Here is a 15,664-nt window from a genome sequence, read left to right on the forward strand (position 1 = left end):
TTTTTTTTTTTTTAAATTGAAACAAAGTCTCACTATGTAACTGGCATGGAACTCACTGTGTAGAATAGGCTAACCTCAAACTCAAGGAGATCCACCTGCTTTTCCCTCCCTCGTGCTAGGATTAAAGATGTGGGTCTCCACACCTGGCCAGCTTCCTCATTTATAGAATAGAGTTTCTAACTTGACCACCCAGAAACTCCTCAGTTACCGTATGGCATTATCTATGGTTACCCTCATCATTGCCATCTTTTTTTTTTTTTTTTCCCAAGACAGGGTTTCTCTATGTAGCCCTGGCTGTCCTGGTCCTGAAACTCACTCAGTAGACCAGATTGGCTTCAGACTCAGAGATTCGCCTGCTTCTGTCTCCCAAGCACTGGGGATTAAAGGCGTGCGCCACCACAGACAGCTGTCATCTTCTTTCAGCTCTACAGTAACCTTATAACATTGCAGATGAGGAGGCAGGATCAGAGTGAGGCGGTCATCTCCTAAGGGATAGCCTTGGCAGGTGGACGTTAGTGACTTCCAGGACAGCCAGGACTGATACACAGAGAAGCCCTATCTCAAAAAACCAAGAGAGAGAGCAAGGGCCTTGGAAGTTAGACACTAGGGTTTTCTCCAAAGGCCTGGCCCCAGTTCCACTCACTCTTCAGCCTGGATGGAATCCACAGGAGCCACGTAGTTGCTGGGGATATAGCCAGTGCGTCCAGAACTCAGGGACCGAGCCTCCCACCAGTCACTTTCACTGTTGGCACAGAAGGCAGGGTAGTTAGGAGCACTTGGGGGTCCAATCAGGGGCCCTGCCGATCCTCACCTTTGACCCCCTTCCCACTCAGAGAGCTTTGCCTTTCTTCCACCCCGACTGCTCTCACCTGGAAAAGGGCTTTTTGAGGGGCCCTAGGCTTCTTCCTCTCATTCTTCCACTGAGCGGATGCTGACAGGGTTCCCTCCCCACTGGGAACACCCCATGGCTACAGATCTCCTTCCCGATAAAATTCAGGTTTTACCACAGAGCTTTGATGGCCTATGGATTCTGACCGCCTAGTCTTCAACTTCTGCTTTCTAGTCTAAATTTTATTCTTCCTCCTCCCGCTCCTCCTCTCCTTCGCTGGGAATCAAACCCAAAGTCTTGCTCTATAGCTGGGAACAGGGTCAAACGGATGGACGCGCTGATCAGTGCCTTGGGGAACTGTGAGACAGGCTCCAGGAAGAAAGGCAGAGGGCCTTTTGCCTCAAGTGCCTTTTGTTCCCTGGATTGTTCTTGAACATAATTTCATGCCTCCTTTGACAAACATTTACTTGTTCCGACACTCTACCACTGTGCCCGAACCCCTGCCTTGCTGCTCGCTCTCCTTCCTTCCCTCCCTTTTTTCCTTTCTTTGTTTCTTCCTTCCTCCCTTTCTTTCTTTTTTTTTTTTCTAACTATTCTGGAACTTTTTCTGTAGCCCAGCCTGGCCTCGAACTCAGGGATTCATCTGCTTCTGCCTCCCTAGTGCTGAGATTAAAGGCATATGTCACCACTGCCCAGCATCTTTTTTTTAAAGTTTTTAGATTTTATCTGTATTTAGTGTGTGTGCATGTGTGTGCTTCTCTGTGTGTGTGTGTGTGTAGACCCAGTCTTCTCCTTCACCATGTGGGGGTTTAGGGGTCAAAACTCACGTGGTCAGGCTTGGTGGCAGGCACCCCTTACCAGTTGAGCTGTCCTCCCAGCCAGGCACCTCATTCATTAGGATTTACCCACGTGCAACCATTTGGTGCTTTCTAGAAATAATTGCTTAGTCTTATTCCCTCTTTTCTCACCTCTTCCTTCCTTGTCTACTTATTTTTCTAGTCTCCGTTAAAAAAAAAAAAATCTCTAGGAAGCCTGCCTCAATCACCACTACCCTGAGGACCAAGTTTAGTATTCTGCTTGTATAGCAAGCCCTTCACCTGAGCGGTAGGGAGCAATCACTTAGTGTTTTCTTGTTATTGTCCCTTGTTTGCGGGGCTTTAGATGGAACCCAAGACCCACGTGCTAGGCAAGTCCTCTAGCGTGAGCTAGAATCTCAGTCCACGTCCAGGACTTTTATTTGTGTGCCTATTTGTGGCCCCCCCCCCCACGCCCTGCAAGCTGGAACTTTCTAGACAAGGATCAGAGTTTACTCCTCTCCAGGGACTTGCTCCCAGCCCAGGCCACGCCCTCAGCTAGGCAGCCCAGTCACTTACAGCCCAGGCCACGCCCTCCCTCTGGGAGCCCACTCACTTACGTGTTGTTCAGGATGTGGAATTTCTCGCCTTTGGTGAAGGTAAGGTCATCCCCTGTCCTGGACTCATAGTCATACAGGGCAACGAACATGGTCACTCCCGTCCCTGCAGGATCAGAGGCGCTCAGAAGAGAGTAGAATAGGGAACGAAGGAGGTTTCCTCTGGCATCTAGTTCCCCAGCCAGACCCTGCCCTCCCCACCATTACAATGTCTAGGTTCCCAGATGACCTAGTGATTTCTGATTTGGGTTTCACAGCTTGGCCCCTAGGTTCAGAACAAATAATCTCATGCCCTTCTCGCCCTGAATGTTCATAAATTGCTCCTTCTTCCTCTTCCCCAAGAAGACATCTCACTTTCTACACTGATACTTATGAAGACAGAAGTGTGTGTGTGTGTGTGTGTGTGTGTGTGTGTGTGTGTCTATGTGTCTAAGACAGAGCCTCTGGCCAGGCAATAGTGGGGCACACCTTTAATCCCAGCACCCAGGAGGCAGAGGCAGACTGATTTCTGTGAGTTCGAGGTTCGAGGCCAGCCTCCTGGTCTACAGAGTGAGTTCCAGAACTGGCTTCACAGCTACTAGAAAACCCTGTCCAAAAACCAAAAGGCAACAAGCAAAAAAAAAAAGCAGAACGAATCTCAGAAACTCATGAAACTCATGAATGAAATAATTAATCGCTACTTGCAATTCACACTGGGGCCCCTCTGTGATGAGAAAAGAAAACCAAAGGCTGCTAGGGGTAAATTTGTATGCATGCCTGCAGGCCAGGAGAGGGCATCAGACCTCATTACAGATGGTTGTGAACCACCATGTGGTTGCTGGGAATTGAACTCAGGACCTTTGGAAGAGCAGGCAATGTTCTTAACCTCTGAGCCATCTCTCCAGCCCCCGTAAATTTGTAGATTTATACATACTGACTTATCTGCCTTGGGCAAGAAAACAGGGCCGCATCTCCAATAAATTCTAGAGTCCCCTCTTCCCTTAGTTTTCCCCAGAACGCAGGCGAGCCTGCCGTCCCAGAGACTCACCTGGGATGTTCCTCGTGTTAACAAGAAAACCCGGGCTGGTGGGCTGAGGAGAGAAGGGCTGTGGCCTGCCAAGGCCTTGAGTGGGGTCAGGGTAATAGCGTTCTTCAGCCCCATGGTTCCTGTCATCCTCGTCCGCATCCTCTTTGGATGCGGGTTCCAACTTCTTGCAGAACACACAGCCCATTCCAGGTGCCCTGCTGCAGAATGAAGACAGGCCTAATTGAGGGTGGCCTGGCTGGTGTACCACTCTAAGCATACATCAGTGTGTGGATGCACGCCCATTCTTACAAATTGGGGTCTTCCTAAGGAAGGGCCACCTTTGGTCTGCCTCCTAGTTGTTTTCTTTCTTTCTTAAATTTATTTATTTTTATTTTATGCGCATTGGTGTTTTGCCTGCCTGTATGTCTGTGTGAGGGTGTCAGATCTTGGAGTTACAGACAGTTGTGAGCTGCCATGTGGTTGCTGGGAATTGAAGCGGGGTCCTGTGGAAAAGCAGCCAGTGCTCTTACCTCCTGAACCATCTCTCCGGTCTCTGCCAGGGCTCAGGTTTATGCCGTTTTGACTCCCATTGCTTTCATGCATTATGTTTCTGTGATTACTTGATGGTGTTTCTTTTTCCCTATGTGTCTTTGCGTGTCTTTAAACATGTTTGTCGTGTGTATATGCAGCTCTTGGGGAATGTCTCTATGTGTAGAAGAATGTGCTGGTCTTGGGACATAGCTCAGTTGGTAGAGTGCTTGCCTAGCATGCATGAAGCCTTGGGTCCAATCCCCAGTGCTGCACAGACTTAGTCTGGTGGTGTGGTCCTATAATTCCAGCACTTAGGATATGGAAGCAGAAGAATCAGAAATTCAAGGCCATTTTTAGCTACATATCAAGTGTCAGGTGAGCCTGGGATACGTGAACCTTGTCTCAAAAAGCACAGTGTGTTCATGTCTGTACATGTATTTGGCCATATGCGTGCATGTCTATATGAGTTCAGTAGGCAAGTGATTATGTGTGCATCTGTATGTGTGTGTGTGTGTATATGCAGGTCTGTGTGCTTGTGACTGTCCATAGCTCTGTGGAAATGGATGTGCCTCTGTGTATGTGTGCGTTTTGTAAAAACACATCTGCAAAGCCGCACATGTTCGTGAACGTGTGAGGGCAGCGTGCCTGCACCTGGAGATTCCCTGCAGAGGAGGATCAAGGCCATTTCCTGTCATGAGTCCAGCCTCCAGCCTCTCAAGCTGCCTCATTCTGGCTCCTCTATCCGTTTCCTAGCAACAGGGCCCTTGTAGGAGGAGGGGGCTGTGAGGCGGGTATTGTGGGGCCCAGGAAAGCGACCCCACCCTGTTCCCTGACCCTGAGAGCCTCAGGACACTTTGCACCCTACTCACCCCACAGGTCCCTACTCCTGGGTCAGTAGGACCAATGCATGGTCCCTGGAAGGTGCTGGAAACCTGAGGGCGAGACAGGAAAGGAGAGATGATGAAGGCCTTGCCAGTATTTCCACCAGCCAGCTACCCAGATCCTACCCCCTACAGGAAGCCGGAAGACCTGGACTCTGTCCCACCATGACTTCTACCTTCATTTTCTCTCCCTCTGCTCCTGGAACACTTGCATATCCATTCTCACACAGGACACACTGCCTGTGCCCACTGTTGCACTCAGTCCTCCCTGAGATGTGGCAAAGAGACACACACAGGCAAGGTCACACAGGCTCACGGCGTATGCTTGAGTGAGTGTCCTTGCCAGCGTCCCTGCACACCATCGCAGTCTCAAATGAGCTCTGAACAATAACACACACGCACATCCGTACCTATACATGTGTGTCTATGTGCACACACATATATTCACATGTGCATCTGGATGCTTCTCCAGTGAGCGTGTGCCACAGTCATAGCTGCCAGGCTCATCTTTCAAACGGCAGCCCTGTCAAACCACGCTCGGCTCACAGGACCTCAGTCACGGCCTCCTTTTAAAAGGAGCCTTTCCCTAGAACCCTGCCTCTGCCCTCAGCCAGGGCAAGACTGAGCAGGCCTATGTTCTCCACTGGTGTCAGAATCAAAGTGACAGTTACCTGCAGCCCAGGATCAGGGAGAGGTCCCAGTCAGAAGCTGGGACCGCCATAGTCTCTTAAAGAGCTCCTGGAACAAGCCAAACTGTCCCCAGTGGCTATGTCCTCTGAGCAACTCCACAGGAAGGGTATTGAGCAAGGGGTCCTCACCTCACCCCGTCCCCCACCCCCACCCCCTGTCAGAAAACTCCACTATTGCAACACTCAGAGAGGAACTGCCTGGGGAGAATGCTGGTTTCCTAAGAAGTGTCAGGGCTTGTAAGGTGGGGGCAGCCTAGGGACAGCCAGGTCCTCCACTGAGAGCCTAAAGGTCACAGCTCCCATCCAGTTCTCCCGTGGTGTCTCCTTTTAGTTAGACCCTGTTCTTCACAGAACACTCACTTCTTCCAGGAAGCCTTCCTTCTTGGATCTAATAGGTCAGGTGGTTGGTTCAGTCACCTGAGAGTCCTAAACGACATCCTGGCTCCTCTCACCCTTCACCAAAACCATTCTCCTATATGTGTTGAGCTGAAGGGGTAATGCGTCTGTCGTGAGCTGTGAAGCGAGCTATGGCAGGAGACCTGTTCACACGCAGCTTCTAGTCACTTAGCTTTGAGAGCTTCACCTCAGGATACCCCAACCCCAGGGAGTAAGGGACCAGTATGTCTGAAAGGGCCCAGCATTCCAGGCTGGTTCAGATAGGGGAGGGAGGTGAGGGGATAGATGTGAAGGGGAGAGAGCCCCACCCCCACCCCCCTACCCCCGAGTCTAGCTGATGGTGTTTCAAGAAGAGGAGAGGTGAGTGATTGGAAGCATCACCCCAGTCCCTGGCATCCATCCTAGGGGCGCCAATGGAGTTCTGGGTAGGACTGGCTGGGATGTATACAGCACTCCCCAGGAGACTCCGCCCTACCCAGAGCGCTCCTCTGTGGGATACAAAGTTACACAGCCCAGGGGCCCTCAGTTGGAACAATGTTGCCACTTACAATACACCCAAGTGTCTATTGCTAGGGCATATACCCCCTCCCCCGCCCAACAAGGGACCACCTATAATCTGCCTTCCCCGGGAGAAAGGTTCAAGTAGAATCTCTATCGGCTGAGCTCGAGTCCTGGCAGGGCTGACAGTGTAACTAACCAGCAGGCAGAACTGGACAGCCCGCAGGGCTCTGTCACCCCAGGTTTTGAGGGGACTGTGGTCCTATGTGGACCTTGCTTTCTGGTGTGAATCCACTGAAGGGCTCGGGCATGGTGACAGGGAGTGTTCAAGGCCCAGCGTAGGGCACACTGAATGTGATGATGTACACCAGTGGAAAGATGGACAGAAAGATGCCTCTCAGGGAGAGGCAGAGACTGAGAGAAATAGAGAGACAGAGGCGTGAAGATGAAAAGACAGTGTGGTGCACTCACAAACTGATTTTCAGGGGCGGGGGGTGGGTGGGAGGCAGAGGCAGAAAACAACAGCAACAAAGCCCTGATTTGTAGCATTTGCTAATTTCCATGGTGTAAATATTCCCACTGTGGCTGATTTAAAGCTACGGGCGCAACTTCCCGATGGCTCGGCCAGAGAAGGGATGCGGAGAATGAGCTCCCTTGAGTCGGCATCAGTGAGCCAACACATCGCTGCCAAAGAGAACCCAAGACGAGACACGTTAGACAGAAATTCCAGGTAAAGAGTACCGGGAGACCAGCGTAGCAGTGTATCTCCGATAATCCTAGCTTCCAGGAGGATGAGGCAGGAAGATAGCAAGATGGAGGCTGGTGTAGGCTAATTAGGACCTTGAGGCCCCAAATCACTGCACTGGGTGGAGGAGTGGGGGGTGGGGGAGTTAGGGGGCAGGGATCTGGGATAGAGGGATTGGGGGAGATAAGGGAGATGATTCAGTTCATAAACTGCTTGCCACACAAGTGTTGAGGGTTTGAGTTCGATCCTTAGCAACCATGTAAAAGCTGGTGGTATATAGCTGAAATCTCAGCATGGGCAAATGAGATGATCCCTGGGACTTGATGGTTAGTTTATTGCTAGGTTCACTGGGAGATCCTGTCTAAAGGGACTGGAGAGATGGTTAAAGGCACTGGCTGCTCCTCCAGAGGACCTGAGTTTCAGCACCACATGGTGACTCACAACAGTCTGTGACTCCAGTTCCTGGCACAGGTCACACAAATAGCCATGCAAGACAAAACACCCATACACATATTATAATTATGTTTAGCACTTTTTTGTTTTGTTTTTTTTCGAGGCAGAGTTTCTCTGTAGCTTTGGAGCCTATCCTGAAACTTGCTCTGTAGACCAGGCTAGTCTCGAACTTACAGAGATCTGCCTCTCTGCCTCCTGAGTGCTGAGATTAAAGGTATGTGCCATAACTGCCCGGATATTTTTTTTTTACCACTTTTAAAAACAATTTATTTATTTTAAAATGTGCATTGGTGTTTTGCCTGCATGTATGTGTGTGTGAGGGTGTCAGATCTCCTAGAACTGGAGTTACTGACAGGTGTCAGCTGCCATATGGATGGTGGGAATTGAACCCAGGTCCTCTAGAGAAACAGATAGTTCTCTTAACTGATGAGCCATCTCTCCAGCCCCTTATACTATAAATTTTCCCTGCACTAGGTGGTGGTGGTGGTGACCTTTAATCCCAGCACTTGGGAGGATGAGGCAAATGGATCTCTGAGTTCAAGGCCAGCCTGGTCTACAAAGCAAGTTCCAGGACAGTCAGGACTGTTACACAGAGAAACCCTGTCTCAAAAAAAAAAAAAAAAAAAAAAAAAAAAAAAAAAAAAAAAAAAAAAAAAAAAAAAAAAAAAAAAATATTTCTAAATTAAAAAAAATTTTTTTTTGAGACAGGGTTTCTCTATAGCTTTGGAACCTGTCCTGGAACTAGCTCTTGAAGACCAGGCTGACCTCGAACTCACAGAGATCCGTCTGCCTCTGCCTCCCGAGTGCTGGGATTAAAAGCATGCGCCACCACCACCTGGCTAAATTAAAAAATTTTAAGCCAGGCAATGGTGGCACACACCCTTAACCCCAACACTTGGATTGTGAGGAGGCAGGAGGATCTCCGTGAGTTCAAATCCAGTCTGGTCTACAAAGGGAGTTTGAGGACAGCCATGGCTACACAGAGAAACCCTGTCTTGAAAAACCAAGCAAAGACATTTAAATTAAAGTAGGGAGCAATTTAAGAAGGCATCAGCATTGCTCACTGGCCTTTGCCTGCATGTACAGACACACCCATACCCACACATGACATGTACACACATACCCACATGACATGTACACTCATACACACATGACATGTATACACATACCCACACACGACATGTACACACATACCCACACACGACATGTACACACATACCCACACATGACATGTATATACACATACACGCATGACACACACATACCACAGAGGGGAAGAGAGCCAGAGACAGGAAGAGGGATGGCTCTGTCTACCCAGGCATTGGACTGAGAACAACCAGAGGTGGCTCCCTCCTTCTCAGTGCTTTCGTACCAAGCACTAACTCTTCAGGGAGTCCCTGGACTCTCCAGGAGTGTGGGTGGCAGAAAGTATTAGTGAAAATGTGCTAATTTATTAAACATTTCCACATGACTGGCATCTTGCCAAGACATCTCTACACGCGCTCTCTTTAATGACCTCCTAGGCAGGCTTTATGTTTTAACCCTTACTGGACTGGGATACAGAGGTGCAGTAGTGTTAAGTACTTGGGAAGTGGAACAGTATCAACCAGTTTGGCCATCCCTATGTGCTGTTCTATGCTGTCATCTCTGAAGGAGCAAGGATATTTACCTCTCTGAAGGCCCACTGTGGGCCAACCCTTATCAGGCGTGTCTAAATCCTACTTATGATATGGAGCAAAAGTGATCTGTTCTCTCTCCCTTTTCTTCTTGTGTTTTTATAATTACTTATTGGGGTGTGTGCCTGTGCGCACACGCATGTGCGCGCATGTGTGTGTATGTGTGTGCCCGCGCGGGCACATGTATGTAGGCCAGAGAACAACTTGTGGGAGTCTGTTCTTCCACATATGTCTTCCATGGATCAAGCTCAGATTTGTCGGACTTGTCTGCATTAACTTCTGAGCCATGTTGGATGAAAAACAATGTATCTCCTGGCTTTCCTGTCTGTCTTTCCTAGTCAACAGTGAACGTTGACTGCCTGTTAACACCAGAAACAGAGCAGAGTGAGAAGTGGCTGCCAGCAATCTGGACAAGTCAGGGGCTTTGGTTTGTTTATGAATAAGGATGTTAACTATGTTCTGGCGCTAGGGTTTGAACTCAGGACTTTGTACAAGTCAGTCGCACGCTCTACCGCTAAGCTGAACTCCAGTCCAAGTCAGTCTGGTTGAAAGGAATCAGTTCAAGAGCCCTATCAAGGGTGGAATCAGGTTACGGGTATCACAACGAAGGTCTAACCCTGAACCACAATGCTACCCACTTCAGTATCTGTTCCTGTGTGCTAAGGCCCTTCTTCCTCTCTTCCTCTCTTGTCTTTTCCCTCTTCCTTCCCTCTCTTCCCTGTCTCCCTCCCTCCCTTCCTGCCTCCCTCCCTCCAAGGCATACAGGATCTCTCTGAGTAACCCTCCTCTTGAACCTGTGATCTTTCTGCCACAGGGCTAGGACTGAGCTCAGCTTCCAGCTCTGTTCTTCCGCAGGCTGTAGCCTTGGATGAACGAACAGCACGTCTGAGCGTCCGTTTCTCACCTGCGCCCTCTGTGTGGAGCAGCTGGGAGGGTTTGGTGAGAAGAGCCTCTAGCTCAGTGTACAGTGGCCAAGCCAAGCTGAGAACTGCAGCAGCAGAGAGGCCCCAGGGGCACTTGGTCCACCTGCCTCTTGCATATACCAGAAAAGCCACATCCCTAAGTTCACACAGGCCAACAAGAGATTCAAACGACTGTGAAAGTCAGTCCATAGTTCTGTTCCTGGCATTGCGGCTGAGTTCTCCAAAGCACGGGTGGGATCATGCTGTCCCTGGCTGGTAAATGTCACTCTTCCCACATGGCCAATGGCCAACTAAATCTGTCTTCTGACAGCTGAATCCTCTACAGGAAGCCCACCTCCCACACACCCATGTTCCTGGACACAACCCCAAGTTTCTCATCTTTTCCCAGGGGTCATAGTTCCCAAAACCATGTCAAGGTGATGACGTAGACTTGGGAATCTACAACCTCCTCCAGGTATGAATGAGAACCAGAGACAGGCTGAGGTTCAAATTCTGTCCCTGTGTGACGACTGACTTAACACACTGGGAAGTCAGTCCATCTCTCTGAGACTTAGGGAGACAGGTCTCTTGCTGCTTTTCCTGCTCATCAGATGCTGCCAGGTCCCCAGACACCAGTCACATAGTGGGTAGATACCCAGCGAACTTTCTCTCTCTCTCTCTCTCTCTCTCTCTCTCTCTCTCTCTCTCTCTCACACACACACACACACACACACACACACACACACACACACACACCTGCTCTCTTTGCCAAGGTCTCTCTGAGGCTGGGGGAGGTGGACAGAGATGCAGGACTGGCCTGGGCTGAGAAAGAGAAGTTCCCAGAGAAGGTGTGGTGGGGGCGGGGGCTGGGGGGCCAGATGAGCAAGCGCAGTAAACCCTGAGGACTTCACCAAAAAGGAACTAAGACTTTGGGCAGTGGCAGGAAACCACCATCCTGCAAGAGTTCCGGTTTCATCTCAGAGCTTGGGGTAGGGGCAGACCTGGGTTTGGGGCGGGGGGGGGGCAAATACAAGTCTATGGTGTGCAGACACTGCCATCCCTCACCGCCTTGGAGCTCTGATTGGAGGCTTCCATGGTCCTCAACAGTCCTCCTACTACATCCTGATACTCTACTAGGACCTCAGCTTCTCATTAACTTTCTGTCATTTTACACCGTCCTTTCCTGAGACTCACATCTGGTCCTGACATGTCAGATTCTAGACATGTCCATCACTGATGATCCTAGCTCTTCCCTTCACCTGGTTCTGAGAGCATCATCTGAGTTTTCCTCCCTTGTGATTGGTTCTATCTGGCTGGGCATAGCAGCATGAACCTTTAATCCCAGCACTCAGGAGGCAGAGGCAAGTGGATCTTTGTGAGACCATCCTGGTCTACATGATGAGTTATAGGCCAGTTGGGGTTATACAGTGAGACCCTGTCTGAGAGAGAGAGAGAGAGAGAGAGAGAGAGAGAGAGAGAGAGAGAGAGAGAGAAAGAAAGAGAGAGATAAAGAGAGAGAGAGGCCTGGAAATGTGATTCAAGCATTTAATCTCAGCACTCAGGAGGCAGAGACAGGTAGGCCTCTGTGAGCTCAAGGCCATATAATGAGGTTCTGTTTCAGAAAAGAAAAGAAGAGCCAGGCGGTAGTGGCGCAAGCCTTTAATCCCAGCACTCAGGAGGCAGAGGCAGGCGGATCTCTGTGAGTTCGAGGCCAGCCTGGTCTAGAAGAGCTAGTTCCAGGACAGCTAAGGCTATGACACAGAGAAACCCTGTCTTGAAAAACAACAACAAAAAAAAAAAAAAAGAAAGAAATAAAAGAAAAGAAAAAGTTCCATATATCTCAGGAAATTACCATCAGTTTCTAAAACAAGAATTTTTGGATTACCTAGCCTGGAACTTGGGGTGCCCAGCCACGAGTGAGAACTAGAGACTGAGTATAAATTCCAATGTGATCAGATGGGAAGCCCCCCTTAGTCCTATGCGAGTAGAATGGGGACAGCCTGCCCTCTTCTGCCATGGACCAGCCTAAGGTGCTGTGTGGAAGGGATTTTGGCTCCTCCTTCCTTCCTCAGCTCTGGAGTACCTGACCCACCCTGCCAGGGTTGGTCCCTTCCTAGTCACTTCAGCCTCGGGGGGCTGCGGGAAAGGACACCCACAAATAAGCACCCAGGCTTGAACGCATTCACTTCAAGCCCACAGGACACTGGGGGAGCACTGGGGAGCACTCTCACAGCCTCGTTCACACTAGGGAACAGGAGCTGCTCATGCAGCCATGAGCTCTACTCTATTCTCTCTCTCTCTCTCTCTCTCTCTCTCTCTCTCTCTCTCTCTTCCGCGTACACTTAACTAAGAAAGATGGTAGACTCAGGCCCTCACCTTGGCTACCTCCTTTGCCATTTCTAGATGCTCTGGACTTCTGCCCCCTAACCTAATCCATCCATCCACAGATGGAAAGACCACACAGCATCAAGGTTTAGACTATGACATGCTTGTCGAGTATGGCCACCTGAGGAGGACTGTGGAGTACAGATCTGAGCCATTCCAACTGCCTCAGAATGAGCCCTCCACAGATTCAGAGACATTTAGCAGATGCCAATTGTGTGCTGGTCCCCAAAAGCCCTATCAGTGAAGCTTTCCGACCCTCCATACCCCCCAAACCCCACCCCAAGACAGGGGTTTTCTGTGTAAACAGCCTTGGCTGTCCTAGAACTCACTCTGTAGATCAGGCTGGCCTTGAACTCACAGAGATCCTCCTGCCTCTGCCTCCCGAGTGCTGGCATTAAGTCAGTGCTACCACCGCCCAGAGGTCCTCCATGTTTTGAGAAGGCAAAGAACTTACTTTGTAGTGCGAGCTGGCCTGGATCTCAGAGATTCACCTGCCTCCACCTCCAATGTCTTCTCTCCTCTCCTTCCCTCCCCTCCCTTTCTGTCCCCTCCCCTCCCCTTCCCTCCTTTTCTCTCCTCCACTCCCCTTCTCTCTCCTTTTCTCCCCCCTTCCCCTCCCCTCCCCTTCAGTCTCTGTCCCCTCCACCTCTGTCTTCTGCTTATGTAGCTCAAGTTAGGCTCAAACTCGTGACAGCCTTCCTTTTCTGAGTGCTGGGATTATTGCAGGCATGTGCCACTGCACATTGCTTTGGCCTGGGGGAGGGCTAGTTTCTCCCCAAAGTTCCAATGAGGAAAACAAGAATCCAGAGAAGCCTCCTAAACTCTCCTGTGGTCTACATAGCCATTAAGGGACCATTTTTGCCATTCCTGTCTCAGGCCTCTGAGACAGCAAATCCCTCAACACCAGGCGGCATCCTCTCACTCCGTTGTGCAACACACCGTGACCAAGGACTAAAAATGGGACGAAGGCAAGGACCAAAGGTGGCTGCCAGCCATGAGCCTCCAGAGGCCCAGGGCCAACTGGCTTCACTGCTCTGTGTTGCCATGGAACCAGCCCCTGCGGGCATTCGCGGTCAAAAGCAGGATTTCCGTCAGGGCTGCCAGCAATTCCCGGATCCCCACATCAACGCAGACCCACACCGCTACCGCGGATAGGCCGGAGAGGCACCCAGGGAGGTCTGTCGGTGCCCAGGGTGAGGACTTCCCCAGGAAACCCGGACCCACGCCTCCAGCGTCTAGAAGGAATCCCCAGGGCGTCCGGAACCCGCCCCAAGTGATGCAGCAAGAGGGTCTGGGGCTGCAGATGCTCCCCTTCCCCTGACCTCTGCGGAATCCACAAAGCGGCCACTCTCCCCGCCACCCCGAGACCCCAGAACTGTACTCTGGACTATGCATTCTGCAGAAACCACTCTCTTTGACCTCCTTCTCGGAACTGAAAGACCAGGTCCCTTCAGTATCCCCCCATCCTCTTAGTATTCACACCTACAACCACCCCCTCCCAAACCCCTCAACTTCTCATTTTCTCACCCTCAAAGCCTCCAGACTTCTTTGGAGAAGCCCACAGCGCCTTCCCGCGACTCCTTCAGCCCGCTTCTCAAATTCTATCAATTTCACCCCTTAAGTTCCCTCCACTTCCCGCTTTAGGCTTTTGGGAGGAAGTTTTGAACTGACTTCCCCATACTCCCTCAGCCTTCTCCCCAAGTTTTAGCAGTCTTGCCCAAGTTTCTTCCTTAGTTTTCCTCAATTCTTTTTCTGGATGAGGTCTCCTTCTCTCAACTTGCTCTGCTCTCAAAGTTCAGGTTTACCTCCAAATCTTCCCTCCCGGGTGAGGGCGGGTGGGAGGGGGCGGGGAAACACCTGCCCTTCTTGCCCCCACCTGGTTTGACCGCCTACCTGGTCCCAGGGGAGCCAGCTGCCGATGACCCGATCTGGGGCAAGCCAACCCTAGCCCACAGCAGCCAGGAGGGTCGACGTAGGGGTGAAGTTGGGGTGCTGCCCGCTTCTGTCCCTACCACCTACTCTGGGCAGGGAGGAGGAAGCCGCTTCGGACTTCTCTTATTTTGGTGACTGCGGAGGAGGCGGCGGCAGGAGAATTCACAGTCACGCCTCAGCCCCAAGCCAGCTGCCCAAAGCCGGGAGGGGCCCCCCAGATCCCAGGTTCACTGGCTCCCACTTTCTCCCTTTCAAGGTTGCCGCGGATGGGCTCTCACGGTCCTGTCCCTGCACCCCAACTCCTTCCCAAAGGTTCCTTCCGAAGGGACAGGCTCCTCATCCCGAGGCACCTGCTCCTTTGGAGCCACTAGAGTGAGAAACAGATCTTGGCCATCGCTGAGGTCCCTGCTACCCACTCATCTTCCAGGTGGGAAAGCCCAGAGCCAGGCCAAGCCAGTCTGGCCCAAGTTCACAGAGTCTGTTACCCTTACACTGCTGTCACCAGATCTACTGTGCATCTTGTCACCTGCCACCATGCTCTGCTACCCTATCTTTAGGGATTGGGTACAGGCAGATGCTGATAGAGTTGGAGAATCAGCTCACATCAGACCCACAGCCACATAGAAGTTTTAGGAAAAAGGAACAGACCTTAATCATAGTGTCTTTTATATCTAGGGACCCCTCTCTAAACCCTCCCAAACTTGATGTTCCTCACCTCCAAGTATTACCTCTTCAGTCATAAACCAAAATCCAGGGAAAACCCAGGAAAGCCCCATCTGGGGGGAGAGAGATGGTAGGGAGGGTTGGAGAGCTACGTGGCGGGAGTGATGGATGCCTTGAGGCACCGAGGGTGCCCAGAGGAGTGTGGGGGCTATGTTGATGGTAGGCAATGGTATGATGACCAGTTTCAGAATCAACAACTAGGGCATATCAGGTGTGTTTCTATGGCTAGGCAGGGGTGTGTGAGGCTGTGTGTGAGCAAGTAGAAGCTTAGGAGTCTCACGGTGTGATCGGTGACAGCAAGTGATGGCTGCAGATCAGAAGAAGGCTTCTCTGGCTGGGGTGTGGTGGATTCTGAGTTCAAGGCCAGCCTGAGCTACAAAATGAGTTCAAGGATAACCAGATTTACAGAGTAACCCTGTCTTGGGATTAAAAAAAGGAATGATTCTCTCAGAAAAATATGAGGTGGAGTGAGGAGGAGGAAGGGAAAGGAGAGCTGGCGGAGGTTCAGGGACTTGGGAGCGTGGCTTCATCCTGCCTGAGTAGCAGGAGCACCATTACAGAGCACCTTCGGAGTTGGCTTTGGTCATTGGTCCATGTGTTCGATTAA

General features: G+C 50.8%; 1 protein-coding gene across 1 annotated transcript in view; it reads right to left on the minus strand.

Moving 5' to 3' along the window:
- The window catches only part of Fgr (FGR proto-oncogene, Src family tyrosine kinase), a 25,057-nt gene extending 10,674 nt beyond the window's left edge, over positions 1 to 14,383 (minus strand). Inside the window, exons 1-5 of the mRNA XM_005353112.3 lie at positions 14,296 to 14,383; positions 4,647 to 4,709; positions 3,268 to 3,464; positions 2,244 to 2,346; positions 644 to 742 (exon numbers count right to left, since the gene is read on the minus strand). Coding sequence (XP_005353169.1) covers positions 644 to 742; positions 2,244 to 2,346; positions 3,268 to 3,451 — 386 coding nt within the window. The 5' untranslated portion in view covers positions 3,452 to 3,464; positions 4,647 to 4,709; positions 14,296 to 14,383. The remainder of the gene's footprint in view (positions 1 to 643; positions 743 to 2,243; positions 2,347 to 3,267; positions 3,465 to 4,646; positions 4,710 to 14,295) is intronic.
- Between the last annotated feature and the right edge of the window lie 1,281 nt (positions 14,384 to 15,664).

Source organism: Microtus ochrogaster, chromosome 10, assembly GCF_000317375.1.
Source record: "Microtus ochrogaster isolate Prairie Vole_2 chromosome 10, MicOch1.0, whole genome shotgun sequence".
Taxonomy (NCBI): Eukaryota; Metazoa; Chordata; class Mammalia; order Rodentia; family Cricetidae; genus Microtus; species Microtus ochrogaster.